The 16,649-nt window shown below is 42.4% G+C and overlaps 1 protein-coding gene across 1 annotated transcript in view; it reads left to right on the top strand.

Annotated features, from left to right (window-relative positions):
- ARHGAP31 (Rho GTPase activating protein 31) overlaps nucleotides 1–16,649 on the top strand; it is a 115,642-nt gene that overhangs the window by 67,936 nt on the left and 31,057 nt on the right. Inside the window, exons 4-6 of the mRNA XM_041766232.1 lie at nucleotides 9,250–9,332; nucleotides 10,280–10,387; nucleotides 11,118–11,260. Of these exons, the coding sequence (XP_041622166.1) occupies nucleotides 9,250–9,332; nucleotides 10,280–10,387; nucleotides 11,118–11,260 (334 nt within the window). The remainder of the gene's footprint in view (nucleotides 1–9,249; nucleotides 9,333–10,279; nucleotides 10,388–11,117; nucleotides 11,261–16,649) is intronic.

The following is a 16,649-nucleotide window of genomic DNA, read 5'->3' as shown; positions in this document are numbered from 1 at the left end:
GTAATGGAAGTAAGATGCCATAGTGAGGAAGGTAAGGTAGTGGGTCCATTGGCTACATTTTAACTTTTTTAGAGTTTCAGAATCATGTTTATTTGTTTCAAGAGGTGAATTAGAATGATCCCTGTGTTTACTTAACCAAATGTGCCTCACTGTAGAGGGGAAACTAAGAACGAGAGATGTGAAATGACTGGACTGATGTCACACAGCAGGACAGGAATGTGAGACTCCAGATATACATCTACTGCTAGTTTATTTTTATCAAGCTTCTCCTTCTGTATTTCTTTTGGAGGTTGGGGAATGAGGTGGGCAAGTAGAGGTGGGAGAGAGGACAAACCCAAGTCAAGGGAGAGATCAGAAAGCTGAAAAGAAAAAAAAATAAAAATAATAAAAAATAAATTTAAAAAAGCTGAAAAGAGAAAAGAATCCAGGAAATGCATCCAAGAGAAAGTGTAGGCTGGGCCCATGAGTTGGGTTGGTGAAGGGTGGATGGGCAGGACACCTTACTAGCAGCTCTGTGGTTACCAAATAGGGGCATCTGTAGAAAAAGTAGAAAGAATAAATTCTTACAGAATGTCTGTAGAGATAGCATTAAATATCAGACTCGAACATTTGGCTGCTGGGGTGAAGGTGTAGAGTAGGAGGAGAAATGGGTTTAACCAAGATTGAGGCTCAGCTAAAAAAGGGGGGGTGAGAAACATGAGGGTGTATGCAAGAGAGTGATTAAGAGTTGACCATGGAATTTTGTCTGAATAAGAAGGGAAGTGAGACTGTAAGGCAGTGAGTAACAGTTAAAAAGTACTATCGCCATTGATTATTCATTCCAAAGAGGTCAATAGACTGTTACAGTGGGATGGTCAAAGGGGATATTTGAAATTAAGATTATGGAGGAGTTGCAATTATTGGTAAGGACCAGATCTAGACTCTAACATGGAAAGCAATCTTTCTCATAACTCCTGTAATAAACTTATTTTGAGCATATAAAAAGTTCCTCAATTCCAAATAATATAGGAATAAATGGATACATTTTTTAATATATATTTCAAATATATATTTGGACCATTAAAATATATTTAAGAGTTTCCAATAATAGAGGGAAACACTCATAATCATAACTGGAAAAGAACAGATGCCTAATTGTATATTAAAACGTAATTAAAGGGAAAGATGTTCCAAGAATTAATAGCCATTTATTTCAATGATGAGATTGTTGTTTTCCCTGCTTCTTTAGACTTTAACTTTCAAAATCTCATCTACTAAAAGTACGTTAATTTTTTTAATGAAAAAAATTTAGGCCCAAACACAAAAAACTTGGGCCTAGAGGTTGGCTACTGGAGAAGCCAATATATACCAGGTGATGTGAAGTGTCAGGGTTTGTGGACCTTAAGAGATCTAAGGGGACCTCAAGATCTAAGGCTGAAGACAAATGAGCCCCATGCTCTGAGTGGAAGTCAAAAATATTGGCAGCTTCTAACCATTGAAACCACAGAGGAGTCTTTCCCAGGAACCAGGAGGAAAAGTCATGGGTCTCATGTGAATCTGCCAGATTATAATCACCATCACCATATGTGATTATTTCCTCATTTTAGAAGTAATCATATTTGGTAAAAGATAGTTTGGAAAATAGAGGAAAGTAGAAAGGAAACTTTTGTCTCCTCTCTTAAACACCAAAGATAACTATAGTTAATGTTTGGGTACTTCTTTCACTCTTATTGCTTGCATAGTGTTTTTGTTGTGTTTTGTTTTCCCAAATTGAAATAGAATTTTATTGTAAAAATGAAAGCAATACAAAAAAGCGTAAGGGAGAAAGTATTAATCCCTGGAAATCCAACACCCCAGGCATATCTGCTGATGACATTTCAGGAGACATCATTACAGATCTCTCCCTGTCTCTCAATCTCTCTCAATCTGTCTCTTTCTTCCCACTTGCCCTTTTCAATACTGTCTATCACTGCTTTGATACATTAACTCAACAGTGCAACCATCTTTTTGTGCTCACCAATAGAGAAACCCTATTTTTACAGAGAAGTTTCTCATATGTGTAATGAATTTCTGAAGCCAGTTTCCTACTGATGGGCATTTAGACTTTTTGTTTCTCAACACTTTGCTTTTAAAAAAATAGTATGAGGGCAGCCCCAGTGGCACAGCGGTTTAGCGCTGCCTTCAGCCCAGGACTTGATCCTGGAGACCCGGGATCGAGTCCCACGTCAGGCTTCCTGCATGGAACCTGCTTCTCCCTCTGCCTGTGTCTCTGCTTCCTTTCTCTCTCTCTGAATAAATAAATAAATCTTTAAAAAAATAATAATATGATAATAAATATTTTTTGTACACATATCTTTGTCCATTTCTCTGTTTATATCTTTAGAAAAAAAATAGATTTAGATTCATTGAGTGAAAAGCTCTTATTTAAAATTTTGTTATGGGGATCCCTGGGTGGCACAGCGGTTTGGCGCCTGCCTTTGGCCCAGGGCGCGATCCTGGAGACCCGGGATCGAATCCCACGTCGGGCTCCCGGTGCATGGAGCCTGCTTCTCCCTCTGCCTATGTCTCTGCCTCTCTCTCTCTCTCTCTATCTCTGTGACTATCATAAATAAATAAATAAATAAAATTTTAAAAAAAATAAAATTTTGTTATGTATTACCAAACTGTTCTCCAGAGAGATAAGAATAGTATTTTTTCTGCAACCTCACTAATACTGGGTATTTGTTAAATTATCTGCCAATCTGAGTTAACTAAAAATATATCTTATTTTTGTTTTAATTTGTGCATAAGACTTTGTCTTTTTCTACATAGTTTTAATCATCTGATCAGTATAATAGTACATCTTAGAATATGATAGAATATCATATGATGATCATATGATCATATGATGATAGAATATCATCATGTTAAAGAACAGAATGAGTCTAATTTATATTAACTATATTTCACTTTATGATAGTTGGAAGTAGATAAGAATTCTTGTCTGGAAACTTCAAAAATACAGTTTTTTCTTAAATCGTGCTTATAGGCTCAGAACAAAACCCATATTTATCACTTCCCACTTTTGTTCCCTATATTGCTAATCTTTCTGTTCTCCCACAGCAACATGGTAATACCAAAGCAACATTATTTTCCATTTGTCATCAGATTTCCAGGAACCTAACAAGGTATTGACACTAAAAAAATAAAATAAAATAAAATAAAATAAAATAAAATAAAATAAAATAAAAATTTTTTGCTGTGCAACTGACTTCTACATAGGTAGAATCTAGTGACATCAATGATAAAATTTAATTGATTTCTTTGATCACAATAACAAATTAAGATAATATAAGCAAAACTTCTTCAGGAATGTGGAAATAACTGTTAACATTGTCACACATTCTTAAAATGATTTATTTAAACACACTGGCACAGCTAAAGTAGAATACTATCTCAATGGAAAAATCGAATTAGAGAAATATTAATGGAATAATAATAATGAATTTATTAATTAAATAAATAAATGTGAATTGACTGGACACCTCAGAAAGTCATTAGGAATACTATTGAGTATCCTAAAGTGCTCCTATGTTTTAAATACAGTACCTCTATTTTTAGGACTACATTCTAAGATAATAAGAAGATGTATACACACATAACTGACTCCTAAATACTTTATTGCAGTAGTATAATACCAAAATTTGGGGATTGTATGTCTAACAATAAGGAAAGGAATAGGTTAAATAAATTATGATAAATATATTATTTTTGATCCTGGATAGCCATGAAAAGTCACATTTCTGAAGGATATTTATTGGCCACAATGTAAAATTAAATGGAAGAAAGCAATATGTGCAACTGAATAGGAAGTGATGCCAGCGTTCATATTTGGTGCTGGGAAGTCGGGCAGATTGCTTCTTTTATGCTTCACACATGAATAGGTTAATAATAATGTCTGGATGGTAGGCTAACAAGTGATTTTTAATTCCTTCATACTTCATATTTTAATTTTAAGTACACGTATTAGTTTCCTGTAGCTGCTGTAACAAGTCAGCACGAACTTAGTGGCTTAAACAACAGAAATTTGTTCTTTCTCAGTTCAAGAGCCCAGAAGTCTGAAATCAGTTTCCCTGGGCTGAAATCAAGGTGTGAGCAGGGCAGTGCTCCTTCCAGAGACTCTCGGGAGGGGGGTTGTTCCTCACCTCTTCCAGCTTCTGGTGGCTGCCAGCACTCATGGCTTGTGGCCACATCACTCCCACCTCTGCTTCCGTGATGGCATTGTCCTCTCCTCTTCTATCCTGTGTCAGATTTCCCTCTGCCTCCCTCTTACAAGGATAGTTGTGATTGCATTTAGGGCCCATCGGATTAATCAGGATCATCTCAACTCAAAATCTTTAATTGAATTCCATCTGCAAAGACTCCTTTCCCAAATAAAGTAACACCTACAGGTTCCAGAGATTAGGACCTGATACCTTTGGGAGCAGTTGTTCAACCTACTATATTACCTTTTATTTTTATCAAGTAAAAAAAAGAAAGTTCATTTTAGGAATAATTCAACTTTGGTCAGATTGATTCAGCTGGAATCATTATACCCAAAAGAAAAGTTGCTGATTTGGGATTTTTAGAGAAGGCAGTCTAGAGGGGTGTTTAATTTTGTGTTACATTTATGTTGAACTAACTTCTTAGTGGATCAGTCTCCCTCATTCAACTGCCAGCTTCCTGAGGGCAGAAACAGTGTTCATTTTGCTCATTCTTGTTTTTCCTTTCTCTGCTCTCCAGCTACTGGAAAATGTTGGGACTGTTTACCTAGTAAGCCTTTGCTGACAGGTTTGTGAACCCACACACATCATTTAAACTGTCACTTGGGGTGGGTGATGAGTGTGTGGCAGGAGGCAAAAGCGGACTGGCTGGGAGCTCAAGAGAGCTGCCCCTGGGCGAGGGGGTGGGGGTAGGGGGTGGAAGTGGGCAGTGACCAGCTGCCTCTGGTTTGCCTAGGACTTTCCCAGTTTTAACACTGAAAGTCCTATGTCCCAGGGAAACCTTAATCTCAGGCAAACCAGGATAACGGGAAACTGCAGGTGGACAAGATCACGTTAATTCTAGCTGGGGCACAGGGGTGCCTACCACTGTCAAAATCCAAAGGCAGAGAAGCGAGTGGTGGCAAAACAAGGAAGCAATTCATTTCAGGGAGGCCAACACCAGGGGAACCGCGGTCTAGCATCTCCAAGACTGTCTCCAAAGACCCAAAAATACTTTGCAGGTTTATATAAGGAAAATGTAGGGAAAAGGTGGGTGGGTACGTGCAGGTGGGTGGTGAAGGTCAAACAGGTCTTTGTCTTGGGGTCAGTCACGGGGTCTTGCTGGCTCAAGAGCAGTCCTTCGGGCTTGAGGGATAGCTTTGATTCCCTCAGGGATGCTTTGCCCACAGGGTCTTTTGCCTGGGGGAACAGATAAGCTGGAAAGAAGAACTTAATCAGTTGAAAGTTTGAGGTCAAATGGAGATAGCAAAAATTCTCTTTCATAATCAAGCTTGTGGGACAAAGACATAAAGGTATAAGGATTGTCTGGAAGGACACACAGAGGTAGTTACCTCTGGAGACCACCTCTGAAGGTCTGCAGTAGGCAGGAAGACTTTCTTCTGGGTGTTCCTTTGGTTGCTTTCATTCTTTAAATTGTGTGCATGAATTACTTTTTAGTCTAATAACTTAAAATAATTTACTGTAGTTGTAGCTGGGGTGCAGTTGGAAAGGAGAGGCATGGGTTGGTTATCCACCCTGGTGACAGAGCTGCCCAGGCAGCAGGACCTGAACTATAAGGGCAACAGTAGAATTCAGGCAAACAGATAAAGCAAGAGCAAGGGGCCCACCAGAAGGAGCAAGAGTCCAATCTTGGACCAAGTCCACAAAGGGCAAGGAAGCCAGTGTTACTGATATTGATTGGAAGAGAGCAAGTAGTCACAGATTCATCCTTGGTCTTTTAAAATTTAACTGTTAGCCAGATGAGCTTGGCAAAAATTGAGTGAAATTCTCTCTCTGGCAAAAAATGGGGGTAGGCAAAGTTTCAACTCCCCTTCCCCAATTCCCTGGTGCTGGGTTCAGCCAACCTAATGGGAGAACACGAAATGAAGAATAGGTTTGTAGGACTGGACCCCTCTAGGAGAAACTACAGGATCCAGAGGGCTTCTGAAGAGGATGGGGAGAGGCTGTGAACAATGAAATAAACAAGAATCCCAAATGGGACCCGCAGGCATTAGGGGGAGGGCCCGCCCAGCCTCGCAGAACAAAGATGACTAACAGCTTCCTAAAATATCAAAGAAACTTTCCATGAGGACTATTAAATTGACCTGCACCTTTATTCCCCAGATACATTTTTAGAAAAAGTTTGCTGAGAGGAAGAGAGGCTTCCCACCCTTCCCTCTTTGCAGGATAGAATGTGGGAGGGTCTACACCGCATTCCACAGCCTCTCTTTCCTCAGAGCTTCTTTCCCCTCCCTGGCTCCCCTCCTGAGGCCCTCAGGAAGACCACAGGTGTCAGGGTTCCTACTCCAGGTCCCATTCTTGTTCCCACCCTCCACCACCTCCTCCATATCTCGAAAATTGAGGATTTCGACAGAGATCATGCTTATGCTGGCTCAATTCTCAGGCTTGCACCCCCGCGGGAGGATTGGAACACCTGTGACTGTCACCCCCCTGGTTCCTCCTTTCTCCCACCAGTGCTTAGGAAGCAAAATCTCAAGTGCTCCCATGTAGAGAGTTTTGACAGCCTTTTAAAACAGCTGATGTCTGTGTATGTCTTGCTGCAATTAAATTGAAAGGGGAGATGAGAAGGGAGAAAAGGAAAGGAAAAAGAAAATTGAAAATTGATGGACAAAGCCCTGGCATGATGTCCCCCTTAGACGGAGTATAACAAACTCAACAAACACGGACGGAGTGCCTCCTGGGTGCCAGGCCCTGCGCTAGGCACTAGGACTCATCACATCCTGCTCTTGCAGAGCTTACGTCTAGCGTGGGAGACCGGCAATAAGCAATGGATGGAATAAATGAGTATGTGATGCAGCAGCAGTGATGGTGGGAGGGCTGTGGGAAACAGTGGAGACAGGTAAGGGGGCTGAGAAGTCCAGGCTCGGGCAGCGCTTAGGGCTTCTCTAAGTTAGAACAGAGCAGACACAGCAGGTGTGGCCTAGAATAGGCCCTAGAATAGGGCCTTGCATAACAGAAAGTGCCCAATAAATTTCCTTCTACTTTTCCATGCTTGAAAATACTCATCACTGAGAGTATGAGCTTCAGCCTTCACACACAAGTGAAAAATGGCAGCTGAAGCCTGAGCAGAAGTAAGAGATATAAGAAAACTATACGACACTTAGGATCCTGTTTCTGGTTGTATTGCAGGGGGAGGTATTTATCAAATTAAGGACTGTATTTCCTGATTTTACTTTTCCTTATATACAAATGTGGAGCAAGTTTCTAGCACTGGCAGGAAATACAAGGCTGTGTAAGTCACATATGCCTGTGAATTCAGGGCCGTAAGGATTGACATGAGCTCAAGCGCTGTCTTTAAAGCACATCTTGACCTCGGTGGGGTTACCCAGGTATGTGCATGTGAAAGAATTCATGGGGCTCTAGCTTAAGATTGGTAGTTGTTTTTTTTTTTTTTTTTAAGATTTTTATTTATTTATTCATGAGAGACACAGAGAGGGAGAGAGAGAGGCAGAGACACAGGCAGAAGGAGAAGCAGGCGCCATGCAGGGAGCCTGACATGGGACTCGATCCCAGGTCTCCAGGATCATGCCCCAGGCCGAAGGCAGCACTAAACCGCTGAGCCACTCGGGCTGCCCAAGATTGGTAGATTTTTAATGTATGTAAAGTATACCTCAGTGAAAAAAGAAAGGTGATGATCATTGACCGAACGCTTAGGTACGGCTAAGTTCTTGAGCACCCAGGCCCTGCACTGGAAGGGGCCCTGGAGCCCGGGGCCCGGGCAGGACAGCTTCTCAGGACAGGGCACAGGGGCACCTGCCCGGGATATCTGCATTGTGCAGAAGCTCTGGGCAAGCCTGTGATCACACTGCCTTTGCTGATGCCCTTGCCTGCCCTTGAAGGTGCTGGGCAGAGGGGAGTGATACAGGCTGGCTGAGTCCAAGGACCCAGAGCAGAGTCCCACAGGCCCAGCCACCAGGGTCCTTGGCTTCTCGCAGGATGGAAATCAAATACAAGCTGAGAAGAAGTGAGAGTAGAATGTATCAAAGACAGAGAGAGAGTAGATATGGACAGAGAATTTTCCGGAAGACTCAGAAAGGAAAGAAGAATGAGTCTCATCTTTACTTGGAGCCTGGGGTCTTTATTGAGGACGGTGGTGTGCATGTGTTGTGTCAGTAACCCAGGAACATAGACGAGTGTTTAGGTGTTCTCCGTAAGTCACTTATGCCCTGGAGCCGGGGGATTTTGATGAGTCAGTGGTGTTGGAAACAGATCCTGACAACCCCACCGTCAGGATGACAACCTTAGGTGTCATCTGTTGTGCTGGAAGACTCCAAAGAGATCATTAACTTTTCTTCCTTTGCAAGGAGGACATATGTTATCTGTTCTGTAAGGCCTGCGTAAGGTGAGAGGTATAGGTCCTAGCAAGAACAGAAGCAGGAAAAGGAGCAGAGAAAAAAAGCCCAGCTTTTCTCTTGGGGTCCCTTCAGTTTCCATCTCGGGAGAACAAATACCCATGTAGGAAATAACCAGAGAACAAGTCCAGGTGAGACCATTAGGTCTCAGGGACAAAGTTCTTACCCTGCTGAGAAGGCTCATCTTCCTGGCTTCCTCATATCAGCACCTACGACAGTAGATGAGCTACTGAGTACTGAGGTCATGGAACAGTGTCAGGCCAGGTGGGGAGAAGCTATTTGCACCCAAGAAGACAGCTGGCTAAGTAAACACGGAGCCACGCTGTCATCTCCATCTCTGTCTGTTTATGTCCCAGTGGGAATCTCTGTCACTCTCCCTGCCACACCATACACCCAAGATTCTCCACCTTTACCAGATACCCAATAACCTTCTGAGGACACACAGAGACCCAAGCAATCCACATGTCCCCGTGTGCACTCAGCCGTTAGACGCTTGAACAACATGAACACTCAGATTTGGTTGTTTGTGTTTACTAGGAAAGCATGCCTCTTGGCAGGATGACCTCTAGGCCTGGTTGGAAGGCTGGGGTACCCGAAACCTAAATAAAACCAGGAGACACAGGTGGGTGTCCACCTTCTGAAGCACTCACTGGGCTGCTTCATGTTCTTCTCCACAGGAAGCAGTGTCACATTGCCCGGAAGAAGGCCAACTGGCCCGAATCCAAAATGTTATCCAGGAGCTTCCCCCATCCCATTATAGGTAAGAACCCTTGGTAAAAGAAGTCCACAGCCTCTCAAGGTGGTTGAACACCAAAGATGCAGGCTAGTATCGTAAAAGGGAACAAGTTCAGTGGATAGTGACTTTCCTGTGGCATTTTGAGGTGGGTGAACTGGTCAACTTTCCTCAGAGTGAGTTGGTGCCTGCCCAGAGACATTGGCAGGAAGGGACAGCCCATGTCCTATTTCCTTGTGGGGCACCCCTCAGAGTCTCACAGGAAGTCATTCTGGTCACACAAGCCAGCATCACTGGCTATGATATCCTAGGTTCTTACCCAGATTCATAGCATAAACATATCTCTGGAATCCAGGTTGATTTTTAAGGAGGGTTTGGCTGTAGCCCTTGAGCTTGTGGTTGACTGATCTCTCTGTTTGCTCATCAATGCCATCTCTCACATCATCCCATCCTTCCATTTTGTTCTTACAGGTTAGCCCCTTATCTTTCCACCTTTCCCAGTTCTCTAAGCCTCTTTTACAAGGGGGCAGATTTTGATACGGTATGAAAAAGAACTGGCTACAGTAACAGATGCCATTCATCCATGAGATGAGCTCTCTAACTAACAAGGGACCAAGTTACCCCTAGCTGGAAGAATTACTGAAAGAGCAGAGAGATAAGAGCCAGTTTCAAGATTGTGGGCCGGCAATGGTGGCCTGGGTCAAGGGAGGCCTGGGGAGCTGTCTCTGGCTCTCCAAGGGCCTCAGCTGACTTCTGACAAAACCATACCCCTTCTCCAGCCTGGGCCAGCATGCCTAGGGCCAAGAAGATTATCTCCATCAATCTTGATACCTTCCTGATATCCCTCCAAAATTCATGAGATAGAAATATTTAGAATCTCTTAAATCCAAACTCAGAAATTATCTCCAGATGTCAGGCTTTACACAGGCACTGAAGTTTCTTTGTTAAAAAAAAAAAAAAATGAACCATTACAGGACCTTGGAATACCTGATTCGACACCTGGCCCACATCGCCTCCTTCAGCAGCAAGACCAACATGCATGCCAGGAACCTGGCCCTGGTGTGGGCGCCAAACCTGCTCAGGTAACCACCACGTGCTCACCGTCTCACCATCCCCATGGGCTCAGAGCAGCCCCCCAACTGAAACAAAGATTGGATTCTTCAAAACGGAAGCCTCTTGAAGACAAACCTATAGCTAAGTGGTCATTTGTCACACATAAATTAAGATAATTTTAATAGCATGAGCTCTTTGTGGTTTTTTGTTTGTTTGTTTGTTTGTTTGTTTGTTTGTTTTGGGGGGGTTTAGCATGAGCTCTTTGTTAACCTGGAAACTGTGTTCCACAGGCGTTTTCTGGCTACAACTAGCATATGGCTAAAGTTTTGGGTCTGTAGGTCATAATTTTTTGAAAAGGCCTTTCTTGTCTGTAGGACTTACTGGCTTTTGTTGGTCTTGGTGGGATCACTGCTTCATTTGACTTCATAAATGATGACCTGACCCACAGAACAATGGCAGGGGGGGTGGGGAAGAGATCCTGTGGGGGGAAAAAATCAGTTCCTGGATATTTACAAATACAATGTTTCTAGTCTAGCAAAGTATGATACCTGGTAATTGTTTTTAAATTTGTTCAGTGTGTTGGGCTTCACAGCCTTCAGAGAGTCCTTTTAATAGGTCTTAGTTAAAAAATATTCTAGAGATTAACAAAATGTATACATTTAGGAAATGGGGCTTGTGCAGAAGGCACATTGGCTTCCCCTTACTGCTTTCTGTTGTGGGCCAGACTCACTCACTAAGTGCGTTTCATCCATGATTTAGGTCCAAAGAAATCGAAGCCACTGGTTGCAATGGAGACGCAGCTTTCCTTGCAGTTCGGGTCCAGCAGGTGGTGATTGAGTTCATATTGAATCATGTGGATCAAATCTTTAACAATGGCACACCTGGGTCTTTGGAGAACAATGGTAATGGCTTCTTCTGGCATACTCCCTACTAGGCCATCCTTCTTCCTTGCCTTAGTCATGGGGCTCAAGAATAAGTTAAGGCGGGCTTGGTTCTAGTTCTGAGTGTTGGCTGTGCTTGTGTGCTGACTCCTTTGTACGTCAGCGTCTGGGGATCGTGCATATATGTACATCGATCTGTGTGCAGCAAGACGTGTTCGTGGGTGGCTGTAGCATGTTTCTGATCAGTTTCATACATGGCCTGTCCCTTGAACACAGAGTTCTGTGCTGGAATAATCTATTGGTTGTAGTGAGCCATCAAACTCTCCGGGTTATTATCTACAGGTAACATTCCTTCCTTTTAACTATTAGATTTCACCTTTCCTTTCATTATGGTATTTTGGAAGACCCTTTTGCCTACGTCTGGGAGTTTTACATGAATGAGTTAAGACGCAGCATGGTCATATGCACATGTATGCTTGGAATGCATTCTCTTCACAAGCATTTCTTGAGTGCTTACTTTGTTCTACCGCCCAGCAGGCACTAGGCATACAAAAATGAGTGTGGGTTTGTGGGCATGCCCTTGCAAAGACTAGTTAGCACTGAAACCCTCTATAGCCATGTTCTTGAGAAAGATCTAGCGATTGTAGGCTGGATGTGATGAGATGTGAGAATACGATTTCCTATAGCTCTCATAATGATACAATGAACCCTAGGCATGAATTGGTTTATGTTGCTTGAATTCCTGTGAGCTTAATTTGTAAAAATCAAAAATCTAGTTGATCAAGAAGCCTTGTAACTACCACTTGTGTGAATTTTCCATCATTAGCATACATCACAATCACCCAGAGGGCTGTTCAAATACAGATTACTGGACCTAATCCCCAGAACTTCTGATTCGGGGGTCTGGAATGCTGCTAAGAATCTGTATTTCTCCCATTTAAGTACTAACCAGGCCCGACCCTGCTTAGCTTCCGAGATCAGAAGAGATTGGGCGCGCTTAGGGTGGTATGGCTGTAAGACGAGAGAATTTGTATTTCTAATGAATTTTCAGGCAATGTTGCTGCTGCTGGTTGGGGTCCACGCTTGGAGAACCAGTGGTATATGAGAATCCTATCTGCAAAATATTTGTGTTAGCTGATTAAAGCATTTTTTTCAAGTTTAGCTAATGTGTTTGGAAAAAACAAGTATAAACATCAGAATAATCAATTGTAGTTAACATCAAATTTTGATTCCTGGCATAATTCCTATCCTCTATGCGGCTTGTAACCTTTCTTTGAAAAAAAATTTTTATTGAAATAAAATTCACATAGCATAAAATTAACCATTTTAATCATTTTAAAGTATACAATTCAGTGGCTTTTAGTGTATTCACAGAATTGTGCAACCATCACCATCTAATTTCAGAACATTGCATCACTCCAGAAAGAAACCCCATACACATGAAGCAGTCTCTGCACATTTTGCCCTCCCCCGAGACCCTGGCAACCACGAAGCTACTTTCTATTTCTAGGGATTTGCCTCTTCTGGACATTTTACATAAATGGAATCATACAACATGTGGTCTTTTGTGACTGACTTCTTTCACTTAGCACATGTTCTCTGAGGCTCACCCATATTGTTACATGTCTCAGTGTTTCCTCCCTTTTTATGCATGAATAATATACATATTCTGTTGTATGCATATACTACACTCTGTTTATCCATTCTTCAGTTGATGGCCATTTGGGTTGTTTCCACTTTTTGGTTATTATGAATAATCTGCTGTGAATCCAAGTTCTTGTGTGAACACATGTTTTTGATTCTCTTGGTTGTATACTTAGGAGTGGCTAATGTTTCTTTTATTTTTGTTTTAATTCTCCCAGTATAGATATATTTTTATGAAGATTTTATTTATTTCTTTGAGACAGAGAGAAAAAACACAAATGGGAGAAGGGGCAGAGGGAGAAGCAGACCTCTGGCTGAGCAGGGAGCCCGATATGGAGGCTTGATCCCAGTTCCTGGGATCATGACCTGACCTGAAGGCAGATGCTTAACCAACTGAGCCACCCAGGCTTCCCTATAGATGTATCTTTTTTTTTTTTTTTTTAATTTTTTTTTTTATTTATTTATGATAGTCACACACAGAGAGAGAGAGAGAGGCAGAGACACAGGCAGAGGGAGAAGCAGGCTCCATGCACCGGGAGCCTGACGTGGGATTCGATCCCGGTTCTCCAGGATCGCGCCCTGGGCCAAAGGCAGGCACCAAACCGCTGCGCCACCCAAGGATCCCTAGATGTATCTTTTATCATAAGCTATAAAAAGCCTTTTTGAAGGTAGGAGAGAATATGCATTCATTCATCCTTTTGAATCAACTAGTAAATTATTGGGGACTTACTCTATGCCAGGAACGATTGCAGGTGGTCTCTGTACATCATCTCATTGACTTATCACAACAAACAGAAAGTGTTATTGACCTTATGTTATATATGAAGAGGCAGAGCATGGGAAAAGCTTAGTACCTGCCCAAAGCCATACAACAGGTGACTTTGAGACTGAATGTTGAACCTAATTTTTCAGCCCATTGCTCTTTCCTTAACTCTATGCTGCCTCTCTGAAGAGAAAAAATAGGAATTGTGGAGAATTAGTGGCTTCTGGGAAATGTTCTAGATAGCAAATCCTATCTGTTACTGTTAGTGTTAAAGCTGTTCCTAATTCCAACCTGGAAATGCCTGTTCTCCTTGCGACCATTGCCATAATCATCTTTTGTACTGTATATTGAAATCCAGTTTATTCTTGAGCCTCTAATACTTATTATTCAATGCATTTCATTTAAATGTTCTTGTTATGAATTCATTTTGACTCTGGTAAGATAACATAGCTAGTGTTTACACAAGATGGAAGAAGCCATACCCTCTGGAATTTTAGATTTGTAAATAGGGTGGGTTTTTTTTTTTTTTTAAGATTTTATTATTTGACAGAGAGGGAGAGAGGGAGAGAGGGAGAGAGAGCAAGCACGTGTAGAAGGAGCGGGAGAGGAGGAAGCATGTTCCCTGCTGAGCAGGGAGCCTGATGCAAAGCTCCATCCCAGGACCCTGGGATAGTGACCTGAGCCGAAGGCAGATGCTCAGTCTACTGAGCCACCTAGGTCCACTGGAAATAGGGTTCTATTTCATTTTTTTTAAAGATTTATTTATTTATTCATTCAGAGAGAGCGAAGAGAGAGGCAGAGACACAGGCAGAGGGAGAAGTAGGCTCCATGCAGGAAGCCCGATGTGGGACTCGATCCTGGGTCCCCAGGATCACACCCCAGGCTGCAGGCAGCGCTAAACCACTGCGCCACCAGGGCTGCCCAGGTTCTATTTCAAATTGGAAAGATTTTAGAAGTCACAGAATCCAATACCTTTGTTTAATAAATGAGAGCAATGAGGTCCAAGAGATTGTGATGTACCCAAGATTCATTAAAACATAAATATGCATTGAGCACCTTCTAGGTGCCAGGCACTACTCTGCACACTATGGACACATCAGTGCCCAAAATGGCAAAGATGCTGCCCTGCAGAAAACTCTAGTCTAGTTGAGAAGACAGACAATATACAAGGTTACAAATAAATACATGATCACTTCAAAGACAGTAAATACCATGAATAAAACACAGCAGGTTGATGTAATGGTCAATGATTTGGGGGTGTTATTTTGGTACAGAGTGGCCATGGTCTCTGAGGAAGTGATCTTTGAACTGAGACCTTATGACAAAAGGAAGCAACCACATGAGGATCTGGGGGAAGAATGTTCGAAACAGTAAGAACAGAGATTATTAAAGCTCTGAAGTGGCAAGGGGCTCAGAGTGGTACAGAAAGTAGGCCAGTGTGGCTAGAGCCAATGGGGTGCCCAAGGTGGGGTGCCCTTCCCTACGGGCACCAAAAACCAGAATACCGAACTATGGGTGTTGGAAGACACTATTAGGATTTCTTCTTCATTTCTTTCTATTGTATATTTTGTCATTTCTATGATTTTGTATGTTTTCTGTTATATATGACACTAACACAGTGGTATATGTGTATAATTTATAATGGGAATATACAGTCAAAAATTTTTACCATATATTTTTGTAGAGCACTGGGTCAGTGGGCAAAGAGGAGAGGGAAAACAGATGGAGAGTCCTTTTAGGTCAAGCTAGGAGTTTGGTTTGTTCTCTGTGCCATGGGAAAGTATTTGAGGATTTTGAGCAGGGAGTGTAGGGCCTGGGCATTCTGACTGCTGTGTGAAGGAGAGATGGAAAGGCAGCAAGTCTAGAAGCAGGAAGACCAGTTAAGGAGCTATGGCAGAAGTCAGGTGGGCCGTCCTGGTGGGCTGGACTAGCATGTTAGCAGTGGACATGAGGAAGGTGGCTGGATTCAGGATGCATTTTGGAGGTAAGGGTTGTAGGACTTGGGACCCCTGGGTGGCTCAGAGGTTGAGCGTCTGCCTTTGGTTTGGGGTGGATCCCGGGATCCTGAGATCAAGAACAGCATTGGGCTCCCCGCAGGGAGCCTGCCTCTCCCTCTGCCTATGTCTCTGACTCTCTCATGAATAAATAAATAAAATCTTAAAAAAAAAAAAGTTATATGACTTGCTTATTAGGCTAGATGTGGGAATGGGTGGCATGCCAAAGAAAGGAATGAATGAAAAAAAGTACTCCAGGTTTCCACTTACAGCTGGGTGGTGCATGGTGCCATTTACTAACTTGACGAAAATGAGAAGGGTACCAGTTTAGAGGGAGGAGCAACAACCCCAGGCTCTGTTATGAAATGTGAAGTTAGGGATGCTTGTTAAACATCTAAGCAGAGACAATGAGCAGACCTTAGGACCCTGCAGCCTGAAAGTAGGGGGAGAGGTGGGTGCTAAACCAGCTGAGAGGTCTCTTGACCCTGAAGTGTAGGTTCTTGCATCGATCCAGTTGTTCCCAGAGTGATTGAATTGTTTAAGTAAATAAATAGTTAACAAATCACAAATAATCAAAATGCAAATAGTAAGAGTATAGAAAATTTAAATATTTTAACCTCCTTGGGATTAAGTTGAAAAACTAGGTTCAAGTTAGAAACTACTGAGAAGTTTTTAGGATTGCGGATTTAGTTCATTTAGTTCATTGCAGTCCTGAGGAATGACCGTCATGCTGTCCTGCCTGGAAGAACCCAGTGTTCCGCACCGTCTCTGTTTTCTTCAAGGCCCTTTTTCAGTGGTTTTATTTTCCTCCTCCCAGAGAGGGTCACACGCTCTGCAAAGCAAAATAGTGCCATCAGGGTGCTCTCTGAAAATTAGGTGAGTCCAATACCCAAAATGGTTGCTGAGTCTCGGTTGGTCCAAGTTATCTTTGAGTCTCTTTACACCTTCTGAAGGTATTACAGGAAGCTGGCAAGGTTGCCAAAGACCACGCAGAGGCCAACTTAGACCT

Source organism: Vulpes lagopus, chromosome 1, assembly GCF_018345385.1.
Source record: "Vulpes lagopus strain Blue_001 chromosome 1, ASM1834538v1, whole genome shotgun sequence".
NCBI classification, from domain to species: Eukaryota; Metazoa; Chordata; class Mammalia; order Carnivora; family Canidae; genus Vulpes; species Vulpes lagopus.
This window is presented reverse-complemented; position numbering and strand designations above follow the sequence as displayed.